Raw genomic sequence first — 23,622 nt, forward strand, 5'->3', positions numbered from 1 at the left:
TCCTGTGCTCAGCAAAGCGGTTGGAACCCTCCTCTTCCACCTGCACTCAGCAAACCATTAAAAAAAGATGAAGCGAGGAGTGGCGGAGAGCTGCTGCTAGTGACTTGGGGCAAACCTGGGCTTTTGAGTCACCGCGGTCTCCAGCCCCGCGTCCAAGAGCTGCAAAGGGCAGAAAATCAGCAAAAATGAGTGATAAAAACATAGAAGTATTATTTTCTTTAGGGTAACTTATTTCCAGATTTACTTGCTCACCGGCAGCCAGACTGGGTAGATGTCAACAAGTAAATCCGCATTATTTGTGCCATCATCCTGGTAATGAAAAATATCAATGTCTGGCACTTCGGACCATAATTACTTGTTATTTTTACTGTATGATACTGGTTTAAGGGTGTGAAGGCAGCTGGCTCTAGTTTAAAGCATCACTTGAGAGAGGGTTTCAGCAAAATTCAAATCCTAAGGAGCGTCGTGTGGTTTTGCCTGACTTAAACAAGCCATGGGCTAGCTAACCTATACAAAGACGAGGTTTTTAATAGGGAAAATGGCAAAAATAACCACTAAATGATGATAACAGGCTGCTCTGAGCTTGTGTTTTATCAAAAGAGCAAGCCTGGGTGAAAACATTACAGATTGCCGGCAAGTTTTCCTCCTCCCACAGTGAACCAGGCTACTTGGGTCCTGTAAAACCAATTTCCCTTCTCTTAAAACCAGTTATTCCTTTGCATTACAACTCTGCATTTCAGCTGCTGGCATCGCTGCCGTTCCTGGCTTGGAAAGCATATGCTGATAGAAAAGCTCACAGCAATGAGCTGCACCTTCTTGCAAAGCTCCTTCTCTCGCTACAAGATAAAATTTGTGGATTTAAAGAGTTAACAGCAATACTGTAAGTGGCCACAACTTCTTTTAGCACAGAGAAAGACTTTAAGATTAAGATCTCCCCCAAAAACATTTAATAAAGAGTCGAGTCAAGAGGTAGATGGAAAAAATGTTGTAAAAATGGGGTGAGACGACATGATAAGTGCCTGATCCTTGCTTGTTTGGAGGCACAGAAACCTTCCCGCAAATATATTTGTGTCCTGGTTTCAGCAGGGATGGAGTTAATGCTCCTCTCCGTAGCCAGTGTGTTTTGGATTTCGTGTGTGAAGAATGTTGATAAAAACACTCTGATGATACGAGTTGTTGTTAATGAGACCAAGGACACTGTCTGGCTTTCCAAGTCTCGTTAATGCCTCGTTAACATGCAGATGTGGGAAGCTGGGCAAAAGACAGACAGAATAATTGACCCAGACTGGCCAAAGAGAGTATTCCATTCATTTTTTTTGTGGAGATTTGTGGTCCAACCTCCTTGCCAAGGCTTGCTGAGGAAGGCTCCAGCATGGACTCTCTAACCACTTACGGCAGCACCCATTTATCACTGATACAGAAAAGTCTGAATTACAGCATTCTCTTAGAGAGGTCGGAGGTAAAACCCAAAAAAGATTCAGATCTTTCTCAGAATCAGCCATGTCTGGAGGCCTTCAGAGGGCTCCCAGCCTTATTAACGTGCTCGGCTCAGTACCGATGACTCTGAGAGTCCAAAGCCGGTGTTTAAGCCAAGAGAGGGGAGCGGGGAGGGCACCACCGGCCTTAAATTCCAGCTACATCAAAGAAGGAGCTGCACAGTCTCCTTCTCTTCAAAGCGAGAGATAAGAGTCGCAGATTTACAATGCTTCAACCCATAATGGAAGGAGAGAAATCAGGCCGAGGTGAGAACATTCAAAGTCCATCGGAAAGCAGCTTTGCCGGCAAAGCTCCGCTCTCCAAAACCAACCCAAGAGATGCAACATCACTGCAATTCCTCTCCTAGATCTCAAGTTTTTTAGTTTCTCCACTTTTTTTTTTTTTTTCATTCTCCAAATGCTTTGAGCTGAGCGCTTCCCTCTGGCAATAACACAAGTAACAGGGAAACCAAATCTCCTCACTCAAAAGATGAGTGAATCCACATCCCCCAAATTCCCAGGAACGGCTTCTAGCCGGTGCTGGAAAACCAAAATGATACGTCAGAGCCAACCAAGCTTGGCTGGACCGGCCACATGCTTAACGGCGTGGATAATAACTTCAAAACTGTGCAGAAAGAGCAATGCAAACCAAGAGAGATTGAGATATTCGAGGCAGATCAAGCAAGATGCCCCAGGGATGGGAATAAACTCTAAAAATACAGGGAAAATTAATATTTCTGCTTCAGTGAGGGACAGAGCTAACTGCTCGTTGAAAAACTTCACAACCAGGCCTCCCCGATGCCACCTCCCTCTAAACCCCAACCTTTTCTTGCACAAAATCCAAAATGTTCTTGAAGTCGAGGTCGTCATAGTAGTGTCGGATGCCCGCTTGGATGTTGGAGTGGAAAACAGCATTCATCTGGAGACAGAAAAAAAACAAACCAGAAACATGGCTCATGCGTGGAAAGGGCACTGGGAAAACATTGCAGCACGTTATTATTTTGTCACAGCAAGCATTGCCAGCCACTGGAGGAAGAATTAAACCCACATGCTGGCACAGGCCTATTTCTTGGGGCAAAAGTCATCATTTTTGGAATCTGAGGATTAGCAGCACCCCGTAGCACCTGCTTCCTGCACATGCAAACAGACCCATGCACGTTTACCCATCCAGTTTTTCCCATACACTACGTGTTAAATTCAATTATTAGGGTGACTTCTTCAAAGGCTCCCTCGAGCTCTCCCATCCCAGTGCCTAACGGGTTTTTAACAGCTGGTAGGGGGGTTTCTGCTGCATTAGCAGGGGTTGGAGGAGGCGAAACGGGCTGCGACAGCCGACACTTGGACACATCAGGCACTTCTGTTCTGGTTTTGTTTAGTGAGGGGGGCTGCGGTGGCAGTTTCTGTAAGAAGCTCCTAGAAGTTGTTTCCCCTTATGTTCCCTGATAACGCCTCTGCGATAATGTACTTAAGAAGGGGAAAACAGAAAATAAAAAGAAGAGAAGATGTGAAGGAGCTGAGCGGGGGCAGAGAGGGGGAGACGCGAGCCTTGTGGGCCTTGCAGGCCTCACCCTCTGGCCTCCCGCCGGGCAGCCGACTGGGCCCAACTCGGCCCGGCCTGGCTGCAAGAAGTGGAAAGGAGATGAGACCATTCCATGATTCTGTGAGATGTCAATGAGATGTAAAAAGACCCAGAGAGGCGTCTGCCAGCCTGTCATGAAGAATTTTTCTTGTGAGAGGAATGGCTGCAGATGCCAAGGGCAGTGAAGAAGGGGAGGGGAAGCAGTAATGCTGCTCCTGGCCAGAATTCCCCTGCAGCCCTTGGAGGGGCTTTGGTTTTAGTAATAATCAAATAGTTTTTCCCAAGTTGAGTCTGTGTTGCCCGTAACAGTAATTTTAAGGATTTCTTCTCGTCCTTATCTCAAACCTTGAGCCTTTTTCTTATGTCATCTCCCCATGTTCCCTCGGAGGGTGGGGGGAGTGAGAGAGAGACTGCTTAGTCTGGTCCCAAGCAGGGCTAAACTACAACAACTTCACATTAAACACTAATTGATTTTTTTAAAAAATGTATTGTACAGATGCCTGGGAAGCTTATTAGCAAGCTAGGAGGCTCAAACGTCCTGCACAAAGCCCAGCACAGGTTTGCCATCTGACTCCCGACAAACCCCCAAGCCGAAATATTAACAAAGGCAAAAGGAACTTTTTTGTGAGTTCGAAAGAGGGAAAAGGCGGGGGGGGGGGGGAGGGAAGAAAACATTGTTTTTCATAATTCACTCTGACATGAAAATTAGAGGTTGGGCAAACCGAGAACGGGGAGAAGAATGTGGAAAAAAAAGCGAAATGAAGGCACGTCAGCGAGGGAAACAAAGCCTGCGACAGCGACCGATCAGGCAAGGGATCTGAAAATACCTTTAAGAAATTGCTCATGTGGAAGTTGATTAAAATGCTAATTCCCGGTTTGCCCACCAAGCCCAGTACAACAGGCAACACGTGGGTTTTACCGATTTCTGCTGGTTTTCCCCCAGATCGGCTAGCCCCACGATGGTGTTGCCCTCCGAGATGCCGGCCCGGAGGCAGCTGCTGTAATTAAATCTTAATTTTGACGGGGGAGACCAATGTCACAGGGTTAAACCATTACGTTCCTGTTATGAGACCTCTCGGCTCCCTTCCCTTCAAGGACACCAAATCCATTATCTCCAACAATCTCCAAAATCCTATTTGCATATCAACAGAGCCCAGCAGCTTCGAGGCCACAAAATTCATTCCTTGTCCTTGCTTATTTAATGCAAAATCCAATTAAATATGTTTTTAACAAGTTTAATAAACAAGCATTGTTTCAAATGCAGATTTGTGCCTCCGAACAATTTTCAGTCAAGTGGATTCATCGCCTGTCGGATCTCTCTTTTCTCTCTCCCTCATTATTTGATTTTTAATTAGGTTTAGATATTGCCCATTAAATTTAAATTAAGGCACAATTGAGGCGCTAATGGTTTCTCCTCAATCTGTGAGTGTAATCACGAGGCTTCGATCCCCTCTCTCCTGACGGTACCTGTGGTTTCCCATCATGTCCCGGCTGTGCAGGATGGTGCTGAGCACCCTCACAGAGGCTCAAAGGTGGAGCGAAGCCAAGGATTTCACACCAAATTTCACAAAAATGCAGCACATCTTTATTTTCTGTACACGAGAAGGGCTAAAGCAATCTTATTTCCCTCCGAAAAGCACATCTCTCCAGCAATGCATTGAGTTTTTCAGGCATCAGAGGGTTTCAGAGAGCGCTGGGGAGCTGCTGCGTGGAGTTGGCTGCAGCATCCAAAATGGGATGTCCTCCCTCATTGCCTCACTTCAACTCGGGTGCTCACCAACCACAGAACTCTAACCCCAACCTGTCTGTGGGGCTCAGCACCCCGTAACTCCCAACCCAACCTTGCTGGGTTTGAAAGCAGAGCTGTCTGTGCAGCGGGGAATCCAATTTTAGGGCCCCTCAGCAGGTATTTCAGATGTTGTTCTCCTGCCTTGCGCGTTCCCTGAGCCAGCACAGATTGAGATTCGCTATTTAATCGCTGGATCGATCGCAAGGGGAAGATTAAATTGAAAATGGCAGGGTTTCTTCAGTAAGAGGCGGGAGGCCAGGAAGGACGTCCGTTGGCTCAGCTATAACCATCTCGCCGGCTCAGCTATAACTCAAATCTGTCCTTGCAAATGCAAGCCAGCAGTTAACGTAATTGAGGCGAGGAGCTTAATGAGTCCTCAAGAAAAACAAAACAAAACAAAACCAAAAAAAAAACCAACAGGTTTTTGGCTGAGAGTCTGCACAGGGAGCCGGGGCTGTGGCTCTGGGTGGTGCTGGAGATCCATCGCAGCTCCGGAGCACGATGGGCAGCCCCAGGAGAGCAAGAGCAATGAAGATATTTCATTTTCAGGGCAGACGCTAACAGATACTCGAGGATTTTCTTCCCTGATGACATGCATCGGGGCCTCCCGGTTGCACCCACCTTGTTTTCAAAGATGATTTCGATGAATATCAGCAGCAGCTCCGTGAGGAAGATCGCCAGAAGGACCCAGAAGAACTGAAAAAGAGAAAGGGAAGGATTAGCCCCATGCCAAGCCAGGCTGTGCCGTCTGTCAGTGGTTAACTGCAACAAGGGAGACCTGGAAACCGAGAGCTGCTTTGCAACGCTTCGAAATCAGACCATTTCATTAAGAGCTCCCCGGGGAGCTGCAAATCTCTTCCAAAGATCTTGGTCCTACCAAGGAAGGGCAGTCTGCGCCCTTGTAGAAAGCCTGGCTGAAGGAAGGATGGATGGATGGGTTGAAGAAAGAAACCAGATGCAATGTGAACAACCAAATTCTGCACGGGGAAACGGGTAAACTGGATGCAGTTTTGGGGGGGTTAATGTTATCTCTGGGTGGATACAGGCGTGGAGCATCCCTCAGCAATGGGACGCTGGTGCTTGGTTAAACACCGATGTTTCCAAGCTGAGCACCCAGTGAAGGATCATCCAGTAACTCACGTCTCTGCCAGAACTGATCATGGCAACAAATTTGGGCTAGAAATCAACGTCCTGATGGAGGAAATGACTTCAACTAGGTCTGATGTTCCTGCAGCTCACAGCCATCAGTCTCCTGATGGCTTTGGTCCTCATCTGAGAGGCCCCATCGGGCGTCGCATCCGACTTTGCCAAGGATGGAGAGCAAAGCTCTGCTCAGCTCCCGCTCATCTCCCCAAGGCAACCTCCACCAGCAACTCCGGAGACTCGCCAGAAGAAAAGGAAGGTGGAAAGTCACCATGGTAACCAGCTAAAAACTCAAAAGCGAGTTAAGAAAACGGGGGGAGAGATAATTTATTACCGCAATATTCACCCTGACCGTCGGTTTATTAAACAGCCTGTTTACAAAGGCAGGTAGCACAGGGACCTGCGTGCCCAGAAATTATTCCCCAAGCTTGGCGAAACCATCACTGCAACAAAACACCGCTTCGCGCCTCTTTGTTGGGGTTTTTAATTAACCACCCAGCAACGAGCTTTGCAGTGTCCTTATTTGCCAAGAGCCAGCAAGCGCGGCCCCGCCGGAGGAGCAGCACCGGCTAAACCAGCTCATAACGGGCTGGGTGTAATTAGGCAAGGAATTCCATAATTAAGGAATACAATGAACCAAGCACCTGTCATCGCCACACGCGTCTGAACTGACATGAAATGGGAGGAAGCTCAAGGCGGTGCGGTTTGCGGTTTTACCGAGCTGGTAAACAGAAACGGAAACATTTTTGTTCTTCAACCTTAGTTAAAACCCAAGGAAAAAAAAACATACAAACTCTTACCAACTCTTTTGGAGAGACAGAAGATCATGGCTTCAGAGCCCAAGCGAGGACGACCGCCGTGTTCAGGGTCAGACCAGTGCACCAAGACACGCCTAAAAACCAGCGGGATGCGGCGCGCAGAGCCCTTCTTCTCCCCAGCCCAGTGGGAGGCTCCTCTGAAAGCACCGACCCCGCAGCTCTTCCCAGAAACGGACAATTTCCACCCAAGAGCCCTCATGCAGGTTGCCGACGAGAAAAGTCCAGCGTTAACTGGGAAGAAAGCTACGGCAAATGCCGACTGCAATTCCTCGCAAGAGAGAAACTGCAAACCTGGTAAGTCACATAAGTGATGCCCTCGACATCCCATAATACCTTGCCTTCAGAAAGCCCATGATTTCTCTTCTAATTTATAGAGGATTTGCAAGAAAAGCAACCACAGACCTGGGTCTCCAGGAGAAGCCTGGCAAACGCGCAGCCCGAGCCAAGAGCCCGGCTCTTCCCTTCCCAAACAACGGCCGAACGGCACACGTACGCCCTCGCCGGCCGCACGGACGGAGAAAGCCGTGCTTTTTTTGTGTTCACAAGGATCGCAGCGATCGCTGGGAACCGTAACGCGCGTTTAATGGTGAAACTGCTGGCAGAGCACGCACGAAAAAAACAGCATTCTGTTCTTTAAAAAAAGACTCCAGCAACAAAATGGCGCAAAAATCCACATGAAACAGCATTCAGTCCTGCCTCGGGCTGCTGTATGCTTGCAGCAAGTTCAGACTCACAAAGCAAGCAAAAAAAAAAAAAAAAAGAAGGAAATAAAAATCACAAAGCAGTGCAGCGAGGAGCTCTTTTTTCTCCCCCTAATTTTTACAAAAATTCACCTTTTGCACGGAAGCGGCGGCACACGAGCAAGCGGCCGTGTCTCCGTGGCGTGGTCCTCCAGCCGGCTTCACCACTGACGTTCCCAAGAGGAGGCAAAGGCTCAGCCCAGCTTTTGGGGAGAGAAAATCCTCAATAAAACCTTTATCTTGCTCAAGAGAGCTGGATGGGGGGAAAACTGCTCAGTTCTCATTAAATTAAGACTCACCACAGCCATCTCTCTTTAAACAGCTCACCGATCCAGAAGTTTACCAGGAATTATACTGGTTTCCCCCAAATACCTTGACAAAATGATTCATCCCCACCATTCCCGTGATCAGCAGAGCTCCAGGCTGCTCCTTCCCTCCTCTAACGAGTCTCCAGCGCCGGTTTATTCACCGTTCATCTCTCCCGAAGCCAAATCGAGCGCGGAAGGAAAGCGCCTGGGGAGCGCCCTACGCCTCGTGTTTAAAGACAGGTTTCCTTCCAGTTTGAGGAAAAATCACAAAACGGTTTGGGTGGGAAGGGACCGTTAATGCCCACCCAGTGCCACCCCCCCTGCCAGGAGCAGGGACATCTCCAACCAGATCAGGTTGCTCAGAGCCCCGGCCAACCTGGCCTGGGATGTTTCCAGGGATGGGGCATCCACCGCCTCTCTGGGCAGCCTGGGACAGTGCTCCACCACCCTCAGCGTAAAAAGTTTCTTCCTAACATCCAATCTGAATCCACCTCCCTCTGTTTTGAAACCATCACCCCTCGTCCTGTCCCAGCAGGCCCTGCTGAAGAGTCTCTCCCCACCTTTCCTGCAGCCCCCTTTGGGCACTGGGAGCCGCTCTCAGGTCTCCCCGGAGCCTCCTCTTCTCCAGGCTGAGCAGCCCCAGCTCTCCCAGCCTGGCCTCACAGCAGAGCTGCTCCAGCCCTCTCAGCATCTGCGTGGCCTCCTCTGGACCCTCTCCAGCAGCTCCACGTCCTTCTGACGCTGGGGGCTCCAGAGCTGGACGCAGCGCTGCAGGGGGGTCTCACAGAACGGAGCAGAGGGGCAGGGTCCCCTCCCTCGCCCTGCTGCCCACGCTGCTGGTGACACAGCCCAGGATGCGGTTGGCCTTCTGGGCTGCAAGGGCGCATGGCCGGCTCATGTTGAGCTTCTCACCCAGCAGCACCCCCAAGTCCTTCTCCTCAGGGCTGCTCTCCATCCCTTCATGCCCCAGCCTGGATTTGTGCCTAGGATCACCCCCACCCAGGTGCAGGGCCTTGCCCTTGGTCTGGTTGAACTTCACAAGGTTTTCGCTCTCTTTTAAACTATTTCACCAAATTCTTCTGAACGCAGAAGAAAAATCAGGAGAAGGTGCTACTAACTGGTATTTTCATCTCCTCTGGCTTAAAAACTGGTTTTAAGTGGCAGCTGTGGGGTAATGAATCAGCGCTGGCGAGGTGGCAGGGGGATGCTTTCTACAGCACCGCTGTTAATTTTTGCCCCTTTCTCTGCACAACCGGCAAAAAAAACCCAGGTGCTTGGACCAGCTCACGCCTCAAAGCGCTCCTCCGCAGGTGCGTTACTCTGATTGCTTTTATTCAGGGCCCTCAAGCTCCAAACCACTGCTGTCGTTGACTCGGAAGGGGAATTTATCTTCCCAGGAGAAGGACAATTCTCCATCCACACAATAGCTCCGTGATTGCCAACCATTTCCCCGCCATCGTACCCGCTCTCCTCTCCAAACCTGACAGATCTGTCATTTTCCAGCCTTTAATCTCTCTATTGACACGGGCAATCAGGAGCGGGAGGAGGGAGGGGAAGGCGCACGTCAAGCCCGGCTCGGGAAACGGCGGCGTGGGTTGACCTCGAGAGTGAAAACACAAAAGGGAAATAAACCAAGTGGGGAGGCTGGCAGCGGTTGCCGGAGTTTGCTTTCCACATCTTGCTATTGTTGACGGTTGGAAATAGCAGGATAGATATAAATACACATTTATATATTTATAGGTATTGATATAATTTTTATGTTGGTTCTGTATTTTTTATACGTATATAAACACCCGCAAAACGCCAAGAGAGCTGCTGCAGCAGCTGATACCTTGCTGTCACAAACCCAGGGTCAAATCCTGCCCTGGGTGACAAAGTTTGGGTTTTCCCTAACCCAAGGCAAGGACAGAGGAACCCAAAAAGAAAAGGAAAATGGGAAAGTTGGATTTCTTGGCCAATGTGGTCCCTCATCTCTCCTTCGTTCTGCATAAAAGAAAATCAACTCAATTGAAACCGCCTCAGCGCTTCACTGACTTTTTGGAAGCTAAAATATCCACGGGTCGAACACACAGGCCCTGAGCTCCCAGGCAGGAGGTGCTGAGTAAGACACGACGTGTTTCTAGCAAAAACAACTCTAAAAAAGCCACGAAGAGGAGCCAGTTTGGGCATATTCCACTGCAAAACCCAACTGGTGGAGCAGCCCATCCCAGTGCATTTCCAGCTCCTAAAGCAAGCCATCCCAGCTCCCACAGCAAGGGAAATATTGATTTTTACAGCCTACTCACTAAACCAGCCTGGACTCCCTAAAAGCTAAGGTCTTCATCAGACCGTCAGCACCTCTTCAAGCCTTGCAAACGTTCATGGTGACAGCAGAAACTTGATTTCCAAGCAGAAACTCTCAACCTAGCTATTAAATAGCATCAATTAAGTAAAATCCCCAAGTCTTGCCCGTAATTTTTTCTAATAAACTTGAGAATTGCAAGCAGGCAGCGGTTCTCTTGAATAGATTTTGCTTGGGTTGTGAGAGAAGCCATGAAAGATGCGATCATCGGGCTTACACACGGGTAAGGGCTGCGTGGTCATGCGTGACAACTGCAGGTAACGACCGGAGAGAATACGATTGAGACGGAAAAATTAAAACCAAACGGCAATTTGAGATACCTTGCAGGGGACGCTGGAATAATCAATCCATCAGGGAGCGGATTCAGGAGCTGGGTGGCTTTCCTAACCCAGCTCCTAACCAGAGAAATGTTGGTGGATTTTTGTCCTGGGGGCTAAGGAAAATAAAAATCCAGCTGTCAACAGGAGGCGACAGAGATGAATGAGGATTTAACAGGCACGTACACGATCGCACCTCCACCTACTGCTTTTTGTGTGGTCGTTAGTGTCAGGTGCTACCTGACGAATCTTTGTAGGGCACTGAAATATTTTCTCCTAAACAGAGAGGAATTTATTGCCTGCTCTCTAGGTAAACCAGGCATATTTTTAGATGAAGAGACGAGTCGATTTTTATTAGCGGTTTGAAGTTCGTTAGCTTGGGTTCCTTCAAACCGCGCGTGCCGGCATTGGCGCAGCTGCAGCACACCTGCACACACCGGCTCCTGGAGCCCGAAGGGATTCATGCCTCCCTTTTCCATCGGCACCAACAGAGGCGTTTTTATGGGGTTTCGTGATGGGGTCTCTCCAGGGTCTGTCCTGGGTCTGATTTTGGGGCTCCTAGGGCAGAATTCCCTTCAACATGGTCCCTGCACCACCAGATTGTGATGGTGTTCACCTCAGGGTGAACAGATGACAAAACCCACCAAACAATAACATCTTTTCAAGAGTTTTCTCCATAAAATTCAGCAGAAAACTATCCTGAAACAACTTCTGCAAATGAAAACAATCCCCCGTCTCCCACACCTCAAGAAGCTGCTGTGTGAGATAGGACGTCCCGCAGTGAAACCCTCTACGAATTCCTGCTACGAGCACCCACTTTGGGGTGACAGATGGAAATGCTGATGCATTTCACAGACGATTCCGACATCAACACAACAGAGAAGTCCAAGTTTGGCCACATGGTTTTGCCAATACAACCATGAGCAGGTAAGAAAGCATCAAGTAATTCAGCGCCATAAAACCACACCAGTCTTTCCAGTGCAGCCCATTCTCACTGGGAAACTGTTCTAAGCTACTGGGACAAAGCGCTTTTGCTGGGATGAGCTGCATCTCCACCAGGAAAGCACTAACCCGAGGTTGCTCCCATGCAACCCCTTTGAGTGGGCAAGTCATCCATGGCTCGTCCAAGGCAAGCCAGAGGTGGATAGGCAAATCCCATGCGTGTGGCCCGGGCTCTTCGAGATACTCTTTAGGTGCATTTTTTGTCCACAATGAGCTTGCAATGCTATTTCCTACAAAAAAAAAGGTGGCATTACGGTTTTCGCCTCCGTGCAGACCACAAATATCTCCGGTATTTGTGCAACTGCGCAGTGCATGCGCAAGGAACGCCCATCGAGAGCGTTTCCAAAATGCCTCATGCTGCCACGCTCTCCTCCTCGTGCTGACGCCCATCGAGCTGGATACATCCATGGGGGAAAGAGCGCTTCAGCTCCAAGACCGGGAATGAGCCTGGATCCACGATCAGAAACACCACTTTATTTTTTTACAGTTGGACTCCAATGATCTTAAAGGTCTTTTCCAACTTAAGTGGTTCTGCGACTTATCCACTGACAGAAAACAGATAATTAACGCAGCTTTGGGCCAGTTGTGCTGCTCTGCAGCCAGCCAAAGGCAGGCAAAGAGCCTTGAGGAAACCTAAAAACCCAGAAACCCAACGGATTTCGACACACAGACAAACATCCCCTTTTCTTCTACCCCAGCCCAAAGGGACGCACGTGTTATTGTGCGGGACGACTCGCACGGGTATTGCTTTATTTATTCCACATGGCAGGCGTGAAGCCGCTTATATCCACGGGGAATAAAAAAACCAACCCAAATGGGCAGGATTATTTCTTTTCCTCAGCTGCGCCCATCGCAGAATTGATTCAGCCGACAACCTGTGAAATGAGTTAATGAGCTTGGGCTTCTGTCGCCCGGAGGATGAGATTTCCTCTCCTCTGATGTGTCAATTTTCCACTTCTAAATTCCGTTGGGGTTGAGGAAACAGAGTATTAACCGCGATTCATGAGTATTAGCACAGAAAGAAAAATATTACCGGAAATATTTATCCTTCTTTAGAATAAGCCCAGACAGAACGAACACAATGCTGTTCAGCTTTAAAAGCAGAAAATGAAAGAGAGGATGAAGTGCTGTCCACAAGCAACATAACTTCAGCTTTGGCAGAAAAATACTTTCTAGGCGTAGATTGTCAAGAGATACAGAGCTTTCCCAGCTGCTTTGGTGGAGAGGAGAAAGAGGGGTTTATGTTCGAGGTGCGAGTCCAGAAGATGCTCGCTGTTATAACTCAGCATCCAAACAGAGAGACAAAAAGTGAGTTGATAGAGAATTAATTCAAAATTCATTTTTAAGCAAGCAAGCTATCAGTGATATTTAAACACCAGGCATCACCGGGATGGGGCGTCTCTGGCCGCTCGCTCAGAGACCCCTCAAACTCCCCAGCCCTGGGACGGAGCGGACGATGCCTCGCTACAAGAGCGATCCGACGGGAAACCGCCTCTTCCGCTCGCTCACGGCGCAGCTTTCACCCCCACAACCTTTTCAGGCGCAACACCTAGCCACCCAGCGCAGGTGGCACAAAACCAGACGTATTGAAACGCAGCGATCATTTCATCTGCTCGCGCGGAAGCACAGACGATACTGGTTTCCCAGTTTGGGCTCCCATCTGTATTAACTGGAAATGCAAATGCTGAGCAGTTTTTCAAAGCAATAATGCAAGCGAACAAAGCAATACAAGCAAACGCTACCTACCCAGAGTGTTTGATTTTAACAAACCAATCAACCCAAACCGGTGGGAGACGAAGGTGTTATGCAAACCGTTAGCATGCCAGGCACGCGCGTGCCGGCAGGAAGGCTCCGCGGACCAGCACGGATTATTCATCCGAAAGCAACTTCCTCACCGAGGGAGCGTCGGACGCAGCCAAAGAGCCGGCAGAGCTGTCACGGAGCTCATCAGCGGAGGCCGGCGCTGACCGAGCGTGATGGGAGAGCTTTGCCCCCGTCTGAACGAGGGAATGGATTATAACTGAGCTGAGAAAGCCAGGCTGGAGTGGTCACGGCCAGGTTGGACGGGGCTCTGAGCGACCGGGTCTGGTGGAAGGTGTCCCTGCCCAGGGCAGGGGGGCTGGAATGAGGCGATCTTTAAGGTCCCTTCCAACCCAAACCATTCTGTGGTTCTGTGATTATAAATCCCTACAGCCTCCTGCTCCTCGCTGGAGACAGAGGTGTCACCCCAGACCAAGGGCAGGCGATGAGCTGCAAGGGAGGTCGGGTGGTTGGACGCTCAACACACCCACAAAACCTCCGGAAAGCAGGTGAGGAGCGAACAGCTTTGCTCTGTTGTCCTGGTTCTCTTCCAGTTTGGACCTCAAAGGTAATTTTTCCCTCTGCTAAGAACTCCCTTGCAAAAGGAAACGAAGCTGTCTTCTATTGGCATCGTCATGGTTAACAAACTTAACAGCGGAGACTTTGCTCCACCAGAGATGAGATCTCAGTCCCCAAACCAAGCCCCTTGTTACCCCAGGAGGAAGGGAGCAGCGCTTCCCGCAGGTGTTGGGAGGCATCCAGCCACAGATAACATGGAAATGAAGGTGCCAGCTCTGCAATTTCTATACATCCTCTCCCGGACCCCTCCGCCGGCTTCATGGCGGAACTGAAAACACCGAGCAGTCACGTCGTGCGAGCGTTTAAATCCAGGAAGGGCACGTCATTGCTGTAAGCCACGGTGGTGACTCATTAGGATACATTAATTTTTCCTCCTTCAGAGCACCCAGACCCAGAGCGAAGAGCACGGTAACAGTCTTACCGTCTTCAGTAGCGTCCGGTTGTCCCTGAGGCTTCCCACCATGCCAACGAAGGAGACGCCAAACATGGTGAAGCCCAGCAGGAGGAGGATGATGGCCGGAGCCAGGAAGATCCCTTCCAAGGTTTTGTGCTTTTGCCTCTCCACTTCGGCATAAATCCCGATGCACAGGATGACGAGGCCGAGGATCTGCAAGGGAAGCACGGGATGGGATTCAGACACCAGTGGGGAAAAAGCGGAGGCTTTGAGGGAGAGGTGGATGTGCAAGATGTCCCAGGCGGCCAAGGAGAACCCATCCAATTCCCAACGGTGCCGCCAGCACTCGACACATCCCCTTTGCTTGAGGCCAGGCTGCTCTTCCTCTGGCTGGGATGGGGACGGATCATTGCAGCGTGATCAATCTAGGTTAATTAATTAAGCTAGGCTTTGCTAGGTTTTACCTCTCCCCTCCCTGCCTGGATCGTTATGGTCCATCTGGATGCTCATCGTGGCACTCGCCTTGGGTTTGACCGACCCAGAGACCGAGAGCCATGGAGGGGAACAGCCCATCCTCCCAAACTCCACGATCCCCAAAATGACTCATTTCACCCCATCGTTTTTACACCCGGCTTGAGCCCTGACTCGCACCCAAACCCGCGCCGAGCCTCTCGCCCTCTTTTCCCGCGCCAACGCCAACAATTAGAACCAAAGCTCGCCGCGCCGTTACGAAGTGCTTTTGATCCCTGGATGAAAAACACCAGAAAGAAAAGCAACGGATTATTTATGACAACCTTCCTTCCCTCTCTCCCCTGCCAAGGAAACGGCTCTAATTGGAAAAGGGAGCCTAACGATGCCAGGATGAAACAGGGCTCTGAGAAGGGCTGCTCGCATCCCTTCAGCTCCTTCAACATCAAAGCCAGCAACGCGCTCCCAAGCGTTTCGCGCTGTCAGGAGGTGTTCGCATCGCGCCCGTCGGCCCCGCGGCGCAGCCGGGGGCGAGCGGCTTCTCAGCCGGCGCCGAGCTGACACCTGAAAAGGTCAGCGGGGAAAGAGAGGAGTGGCTGGAGCCCTTTGCGCGGTGCTTTTTGCAGCTCTCCCCCCACCGAACCACAGCGGGAGGCTCCTGGGGGAAAGCCCCTGGCTGCAGACACTCGTGCTCAAAAACCTACATCCCCAAAGAGGAGAAAAAACTCTTTTTTTTCACTCTTTTTCCATCACTTTCACCTTTCCAAAAGCCTTCATTGCTCCTAATAAGTTTGCTCAAACTCCTTCTGCTAATTCACACCGACAACTCAATTCTTAATTTTCACGCACAGCCTTTGCTTTTTTGGGGAGTTGATTTTTTTCCTCTCCGCTCTGCCCGGACACTATTTCTGGTGCGTTTTGGCAGCTGGTTGATGTCTGTCAATCACCGTCCACTCCCAGGCTCCATCTCTGAAGGAGCTGAAATCTCTCGGAAAGTGAAATTTAGACCCGTGCTATTTTACGGACGCTTTAGTTATTTGAAACTAAACAGGCAGGTCTATTTCTGATGACAGGCTTTTAATCACGGCGTTCCATTGTTATACTCCATTTTAAGCGGAGGTTGCTGCGCTGGGATGAGGTTTGATTTAACGTTTACCTCTTCCACGGCGTCCCAGGAAATACATTTAGCTCTGAAGGCGGGGGGTAGACATTAACGCGCACCACGCGTCCCCCGCGAACCCCCGTGTGCCAATCAGAGCCACTCTCCTCGTTTTAATTAATCCATCTGCGATACGAGGGAGGGAGGAGATCACGGGAAGCGCAGGGAGCAAAGCCGGGAGAGGGCTGGAGGGCTGGATGCTGGAGGGGCTGAGGAGGCAGCGTGCACGGGATGGGCTTCACCCGTGAGCGAGGGGGAGAAATTGAGGAAAATTTGCAGGATGGGTACGTGCATTGCTTCAAAATAGCTGTTGCAGGGCAGAAAGCATCCTTGAAATATTTAAAGCATGTGGCACGCATGAGGCTGCTGCAGAGTGGTGCTGTCGCTGCCTCCCAGCATCGCCACGGCCAACCCTCGGGCAGGGAAAGTCCCCACCAGCACCACGCGTGACGTCCTCCTCCTCACACACCGCTCGTTTGCCATGCAAATGCCACAGGGAAATGCAAGCGCAAGGGGCAAGTGGCACGGGGAGGCACTGCCGGCAACCCAAGCCACGCTGCACGCCTTTTTTGGGGGTTTCATGGCTTAGAAAAGCCTGCGTGCTACGTACCCCAAGCAACCCAAACCAGTCCCTGGGGCTAACGAGCTGATCACCCAAATTTCTCGGCTCCCTCCTTCCTTAGCTCCCAGTTAAAAGGTCCCCTAGCTCTTCACAACCTGCTCTGCTAAGGAGACCCCAGCCCGTCTCCACGCCCCGCTGGCTAAAAAGCATCCCCTGATTAAAAAAAAAAAAAAAAAAAAAAAAAAATCAATTATTTCTACTCAAAACAGCTTAAAGCAGAAGAAAGCATCTTGCAAAGCAACACACACCTTGAGGAGGGGACTGGGCGTACTGGCACGTCTCCCAGCAAAGGCAGATGGCAAAGAAAAGCTCGCTGGAATCTAACAAGCGTTGGAAGGATGAGCACGGAGCGATGCCCTTGAAGATGGGCAGTGAAGGGATCCGGATGGAAAAGAGCTGGGGAGAAAGAGCAGTGTTCCCTGAAAAGTGGCATTTCTGGGAAAAAACGGTGGATTTGGAGCAAACGGGCAATGTCAAAGTCTTTGACAGGACTGTAAAAACCCACATGGGCAACAACCATCAGCCCATCCTGCTTTGGCTGACAACGAGCATCCAAAGGAGCGGGGAAAGTTTTCATCGCCCCTTGCAAAGCCTGGCTGCCCTGGTTCCCGTCGCCGGGTTTCTCGTGTTGTTTTTGCTGCATGAATCCCATCGCATAAATATTTCTGACCCCTGGTGTCAGAGCCCTTCCCTACCACCTACGCTCAGCGACACGGTGAGGCACATAACAAAGTTTGCGGGTAATAGTTATACATTAATTGCCTTAATACAGCGCTGGTAATTACAACGGCTCTGCAACGCATCTAAGAGAAAAAGCAAACCTGCACTTACCCTCTAACGAGGGCCAATTTCCCCGTTAGGACACGATAACAACCAGGCGACCAAAGCATCGCTGCGGGGAAAGCCAAGGAGGCGGCTGCAGCTCCACCAGACCTCGCGGTGAAGGCGCCAAGCATCAATTCTGCTCTTACAAGCCAGAATGGCACCACCAGACCTTGTGGTGAAGGCACCCTGCGTCAATTCTGCTCCTACAAGACGGGATGGCATCACCGTCAGGTTTTAATTTATAATTTAACTGCTTGATTGCAGTTCTTCTTGGAGTTCGTAGGAGCTGAGTGGGCTGCGAGCGGCCGCCCCGGGACGTCCAACCTTCATTCCCACCCTGAAAGGACCCCCGTGCTGCGCTCTCCTCCCTCCCTCCCGTACTCCTGCACGGATAAAACCACACGGTTGAATTCCTCAGTCCAATATGACCAACCCTTCTCCGGCTTTGCAGCCCGTTTCCAAAGCTGTTTCACTCCAACCTCATCTCTTAACAGAAATGCTGGTTTTCCTCTCCAGCCATTTCTCCGTCTAACGGCAAGGAAAGAGTTGGGTGGGCGCGGGGGAGTCGGAGACTGGGGAGGGAGAAGAGCTAAAGGTGGAAATCCCCGGCGGAAATCACTGTTCCACTGACCGCAGAGTCATTTACAGACCTGGAAGTCAAAAAGCAGGACAAAAGGCAACAGATGAACAGAAAATAATACAATACACGGCTCTGAGGATGCTGGCAGGGTTTGGGGAGTGCCAAACAGGTGGCTTGAGCTCGCGGCTAGCCCACAGGTGAGATGGAGTTTGCAAAGCTCTCTTCAAGCCACGGGCTCTCCGGTGCTTGTGATTGCTTCTCTGTCCTTGCGTGACTCGGCTTTGGCACAGAGGCGATGCTAACAAGAGACATTCATGGTCCTACTAGTGCTGATGAGGCACACGCACGGCCATACCCTGTCCCAAAAATCCCACTGAATATCCAAGAGATGCCACATTCCCCTTGCCAAGACCCAACAGCCCCAAGGACCAGGAATTGCTCTCAGCCACGTGCAGGACAAACGGGGACCACGTATCCGCGGTGACGTTAACGCGGCCGAAGCAGCGCCACCTCCAAGCCTGCCAAGGGCCAAGAAGCAGACGTGGCTCGTTCCCGGGCGAACGGCGTTAATTGGATGAGTCAACGTTGTGCTAGCGCGAGGCAGTCATTTCTCCTGATCCAGGAACGCCAAAAAGTCACGATGACGGTGGCTTCAAGCCCACGCGGACCCCGGCAGCCAGGTTACGTGCGTCAGAGCGCCGGTTCGGGGAGGAGCAGAGGGAACGGGGCATCGCTTCGTTCTCCATCCAAGATGCCCGGAGGTGCAAAACTCTCGTTTTTCAAATCCCCAGCTCACAGCAGAATCATTCTTCCCAGCTTTTAAAGACTTTTCTGCCTTCAAATCAGCAGACAGGGCGCTCCTGCTCCTCCTCCTCAGGTTTTATTGTAACGTGAGGTGAGAAATCGCGATATGGAAAGTGCTGAATGCTTTTAGTCATTAAAAGGATCACGGCATTAACGATACCGCGGTTAAATACATCGTATAGTGCTTAATGGTACGTAGGAACGTAAAAAAATATTATTTTTTACAAGGGTCAATTAAAATAGCAGCTTTCAGTTTTATGGGAGAAGGAAGGAAAGGCAAGAAGCCCTTGTTTCTGAAAAGAAAACTTCAAATCTCTGCTCCGCTGAATCCTCAACGAGGATTAAACCCACCTGTACAAAACCAGCCAGTCCGAGCCGTGATGCTTGAACCTCGCTACCGTGTTTGGTTTAAAGCCACTCTCCAGCTTATCCCATGCTCCTCAGCTGATTTTCCCACCTATAAAGCTCTGGAACAGATCTAGCGGCGTCAGATCCAGTTTTCTGCAGGCTGGGATAGCCCCGTGCTAGGAAATCGTGCTGCATCTCGCTCTAAACATCCTCAGTCCTTCGTGGTGAACCAACTCCGCTCTTCCTCCACTGAATTTTTACCCAGGAGGGGTTAAATTTTGGAAGCCTGCGTGCAACACAAGCGAGAAGTTCCTACACAATGATTTTTTTGTGGAACAGAGAGAAACGCAGCCCCGGTCACGTCTGGTTAACGAAGCTTTGAGGGGTTCGTCAGCGGCGCTGAATTAACACGGCGGCGATGTGTGCAAATGAAGGCAGAAGTAGGTCAGGCGGCTGAAAAGCTCGCTGGAGCCGCGCGATCCGTATGGATTCGATGGAGCAACGTCCCCATGCGAGGACTGTCCCAGGGTTGAAGGCAGGCTGGGTGGGAGCGATTCAAAGTGGCTGTTCTGGCGGCTGATTTTCAGTCATCGGGAAATTATCGAGGCTCTTCTCGCTGGCTGGATGCCCCACCGAGCCCCCACAATTGCCCCAGTAATTAATAAGCATCCGGCATCACGATTGCGCTGGTTCATCCCATCGTTAATCGACGTCTGCAAAGCGCAGCCCCCACCCGGGTTCTGATTAGGGGAAAAACAAAAAACAAACAAACCTACATCTTCTCCCCATCCCTGCAGCTGGGGAAACCTCAAACCGAGCCAAGCTCGGTTCTTCAGAGAAACCAAACCCGCGGTGACAGGTTTTCCCATAGATTCATTTTTCAAGCAAAAAAATCTTGCACCGTCCTGAGCCAAGAACCCAAACTGCAGCCACAAACGGGTTAAGAAACGCGTATTTTTTTGGTCTCACTGGGGGCAGTGGGAGGGTCCTGGCCACCCCACGGGAGACACTGAGTCTCCTCTCCCCTGGGAGCCTTCCTTCCCAGCAGGCCACAAGGAAAACAGTGAAATATTCTACAAAAAACCCTTTTTTCCCTTTTTCTCATTCATGCCCTGGGGTGGGCGCAAGTCACTCGGTGCAGCGAGACAATGGGCTTCACCATCCCCAGCTCGTGAGGGCAAGCCCAATGAGCTCGTTCATTCAAAAATAAATAAATAAGGAAATAAAAAGCTTTTTAAAACTCCGCGCGCGTTTTACCGTTCACAGCCGGCCGGGGAACTCGCGCGGATATTTCTGCGATTGCACCTGAACAATTTGCGACACATTCCACCACACACGCCCAGCCCGCAGCCGTGTGCAGGGCGAAGGCGATTAATTAGACCTCAGGAGGAAATATTTGTAAATATTGACGGGATTATGCAAGATTAGCCCCAGGAAGGTGCTAACTTCTAATCTCACGCATGAGCCGAGGACGCACAGCCCCTGAGGGAAGGGGGAATTTCTTGCTTCCCCCTCCCCTGCGCCCACACGTGCTCGCATCTCCCAGGTGCCAGGGAAGCCTCGGCCCCGCCGTAGCTGCCTCAATGATTCAAAATCACTTAAAAACAAATTTTCTCCTTTTAAAATAACCAGCCTGGCTAAAACACCCACCGCTCGACGTCTGCTCTCCTGCCTTGTCCCCGCCGAACGACGTAAAGGCAAAGGCCGCGACGAGCAGGGGGGACGTGGCTGGCAACGCCGCCCGACAGGCGCTTGTGCGGTGAAAACGTTAAATTTCCTTATTTACACTCCAAACGCCTCAAAATGCGAATCGCTGACACGAGGGATCGGCAAGAGCAGCTCTAGGGAAGGGCAGGCTCACGGAGGTGCTCTTAAATCTACCAAAAACCCATGATTTCGCCCAAGATCGCCCATTTCGGAGCCAGCTAGCGCCAAGCAGGAGCGGCTTCGCGGCGCCAGCTTTTACCGCGAGGATTTGACAGAAGGTGGAAAATTTGGACCGGAAAAGTAAAATCTGGCCCGCGGGGGTGGTACGGCGGGGGGAAACGCCAGGAAGGACAGAAAAGCAAGCGGAGCACCTACCGAGAAGAGGGTGGCGTAGGCGGAGAGCGCAAATTTGATGCTGTAATAGTAGAGGTGGGAATTTCGGCACCCGGAGGCTCCAGCCATCCTCGTCGCTCCGGCGAGAGGGGGTTTTGCTGGCTGCCCGCCGGACCCTCCCTGCTCCGGCCGGCGGCAAGCCGAAAAAGCATACACATGCAGGCGGGCAAGCCTTGAACTTGAACTGCCGCCTCCAACTTCCGCCTGGCAGGAGCTGCCAGCGATTAGAGGGAAGGCAGCAGCGCAGGAGCGGCCGGCGTTAACCCTTTACTGAGTTTGTTGCTTGGTTTTGCTGCCGAGAGCAACAGCAAAGCTGGGTTTAAGTGGGTTTATGCAACAGTTCTTCCCAAAATTGGCGCACGGGTGGATGTCGAGTAAATCTTTAACGGCAGATGCGTCGCAACCGGGCCTCCTGCCCTTGCCGGCGTGCCGAAAGAGCCCGTTGCTATCCCGCAGCCATCCCAGGAGCGATCCTGCAGCAGCAAAAGGTGAAGGGAGAGCCCAAAATCTATCAAGAACGGGGGCAGGTGCCCCCCAGGCAGTCGCTCGGAGCGCGATGTCCAGATTTACCGATCCCGGCTTGCAACGCCTCCCTCTCGACACCACCTTGAGCCGCCCCGGCGCCAGCGTGAATGGGACGGAGGAAAGGGAAACGACGCAGCCCAAGCTCGATGAGGTTTAACACTTGACAGCGAGGGCGCGGGCAGCGAGGAACTGGCGCCGCAGGACCGCGCGGCTCCTGGAAAGGTTCGTACGGCCGTGCAAACGTCATAATAGAGAGCGTAAGAGGGACGTTGAATAAAAAGAGCAGAAAGAGGAGCTTGGAAAAGCCGCGTCTGCAGCCGGTCTCTGAGGACAGAGAAGCGCCCTTGGTTTCCACAGTTTGACTCGGTGCGGATCCGAGACGGGAAGGAGAAGCAGCATCGTCTGCGAGGTGGCTTGTGGCCTGGCTCAAAACCCCAGCTCTGGGGAGGAAGGTGCTGCTTCTCTCTGGGGTGGCCGAACGGAGAATGTAAAGCAAGGTTTGAAGAAACAACAGCGACTCAGGGCTGCGCCCGAAGACGCGGGAGCTGTATGCAGCCGGCTCTCAGCAGGCGGAGAGTAACTCAGCGCAGCGGCAGAGCTCGCATCCCATTCCTCTCACAAGTACGCAAGCTGCAGGGGTGAGAGCAGAGGCGGGAGCAGCGCTGTACGATTCTCCACGGCCAGCAGATCCCACGCGCTAAGGACGTCACACTTCAGGATATAAAGGGGTGAAACACGCCCGAAAAACGACATTTCTGGCACGACTTAGCTACAGCTGGCTGTCAGCAGGCTGAACTAGCAAAGAGAGCAGTCAATTTTTCTCCTCTTTTTATTTAATTAGTCTAAAATGAACTTCTAGCGCATTGGAGCCTGGTTTATCCCAGCGCTTCCCAGTTTGCTAACGCCCAACAAAGCCGGCACTGGCAGTTTCTTACTCTTGGACTGAGAAACTCCAGCACCCAGCATTGAGGAAGAGACCTTTGGGGAGACGCACAACAAAATAAATGAATAAAAAAACAAAAAAAAACACCTGCCTCCATGAGTTCTCTCTTGGTTTTCTAACCTCTTTCCGCCAGGTTTGACCACGCGCTGGCACAGGGGTTGCAGGATTTATTTCCACCTTGTTGCACAGAGGAATCTCGGCGCTTGGTGACTGGTTATATAACACCCTCTCCTCGCTTTAATTCAGAAATCAATTCGGTGCGGAAAAGCGGAAGGGAGAAATGGTATTTCCTGGCAAACCCAGACTGTGACACAGCTAAGGGGTGTCCCATGTATGAGATTTAAACATTTAAACCAGACTTAAACCACCAGGTCCACAGACAGCGCTCAACATTGCCTAAAATTTCCACGTTAATTTGAGAGATTTACACGTTTAAGAAATGATTCGCCGTGAAACTTGGGCTCGCTCCAGGTTTTAGCAGTAATTCCAGGCTCTCTCCCCTTCTCCGCAAATCCCCGGCAGCATCGATCAGGCCGGAACACCGCAAGCTCATTGCAGGCTCTTCCCCACCGGCCGGTAATTAACACCCGATATTCCGCGAGCGGTTAACGATGCCGTACAACTCATTCCTACAAAACCAGATTTATGCCTGCAGGGACGAGAACAGGGATAAAACTCTCCGGCTACGTCTACACGACGCCATTAGCGCCTTCCACGAAGGAGATTTGCTTTCCGCAGAGCTGATCGCTGTCCCTCATTCCTCGGCCCATCACTGCTGCAGGGACACGCAATCCCACCCATGAATCGGGAATTATTTTTATTCCCTTTAAAAATTCCTTAACTCAAACAAAACCACATCTGCAAAGGCAGCGCGGGTCCCTCTCCCAGCTCCCACCCTCCTGTGCACCAGCAGGAATTCCCCCTTTTCCCCAGCAAGCACAAATCCCTTCCGTTAGATGCTCA

The 23,622-nt window shown here is 51.0% G+C and overlaps 1 protein-coding gene across 2 annotated transcripts in view; it reads right to left on the reverse strand.

The window, feature by feature from the left end:
* The window catches only part of LOC147597433 (tetraspanin-15-like), a 42,314-nt gene extending 19,582 nt beyond the window's left edge, over positions 1–22,732 (reverse strand). Inside the window, exons 1-4 of one of the 2 annotated variants that reach the window (XM_086767969.1) lie at positions 21,174–22,732; positions 14,313–14,498; positions 5,465–5,539; positions 2,299–2,394 (exon numbers count right to left, since the gene is read on the reverse strand). In XM_086767969.1, the coding sequence (XP_086624095.1) occupies positions 2,299–2,394; positions 5,465–5,539; positions 14,313–14,498; positions 21,174–21,260 (444 nt within the window). In that variant the 5' untranslated portion in view covers positions 21,261–22,732. The remainder of the gene's footprint in view (positions 1–2,298; positions 2,395–5,464; positions 5,540–14,312; positions 14,499–21,173) is intronic. The other variant, XM_086767970.1, reaches the window with a different exon arrangement.
* Positions 22,733–23,622: the final 890 nt, after the last annotated feature.

This window comes from Chlamydotis macqueenii, chromosome 27 (genome assembly GCF_036417535.1).
Source record: "Chlamydotis macqueenii isolate bChlMac1 chromosome 27, bChlMac1.mat, whole genome shotgun sequence".
In the NCBI taxonomy this organism is placed as follows: domain Eukaryota; kingdom Metazoa; phylum Chordata; class Aves; order Otidiformes; family Otididae; genus Chlamydotis; species Chlamydotis macqueenii.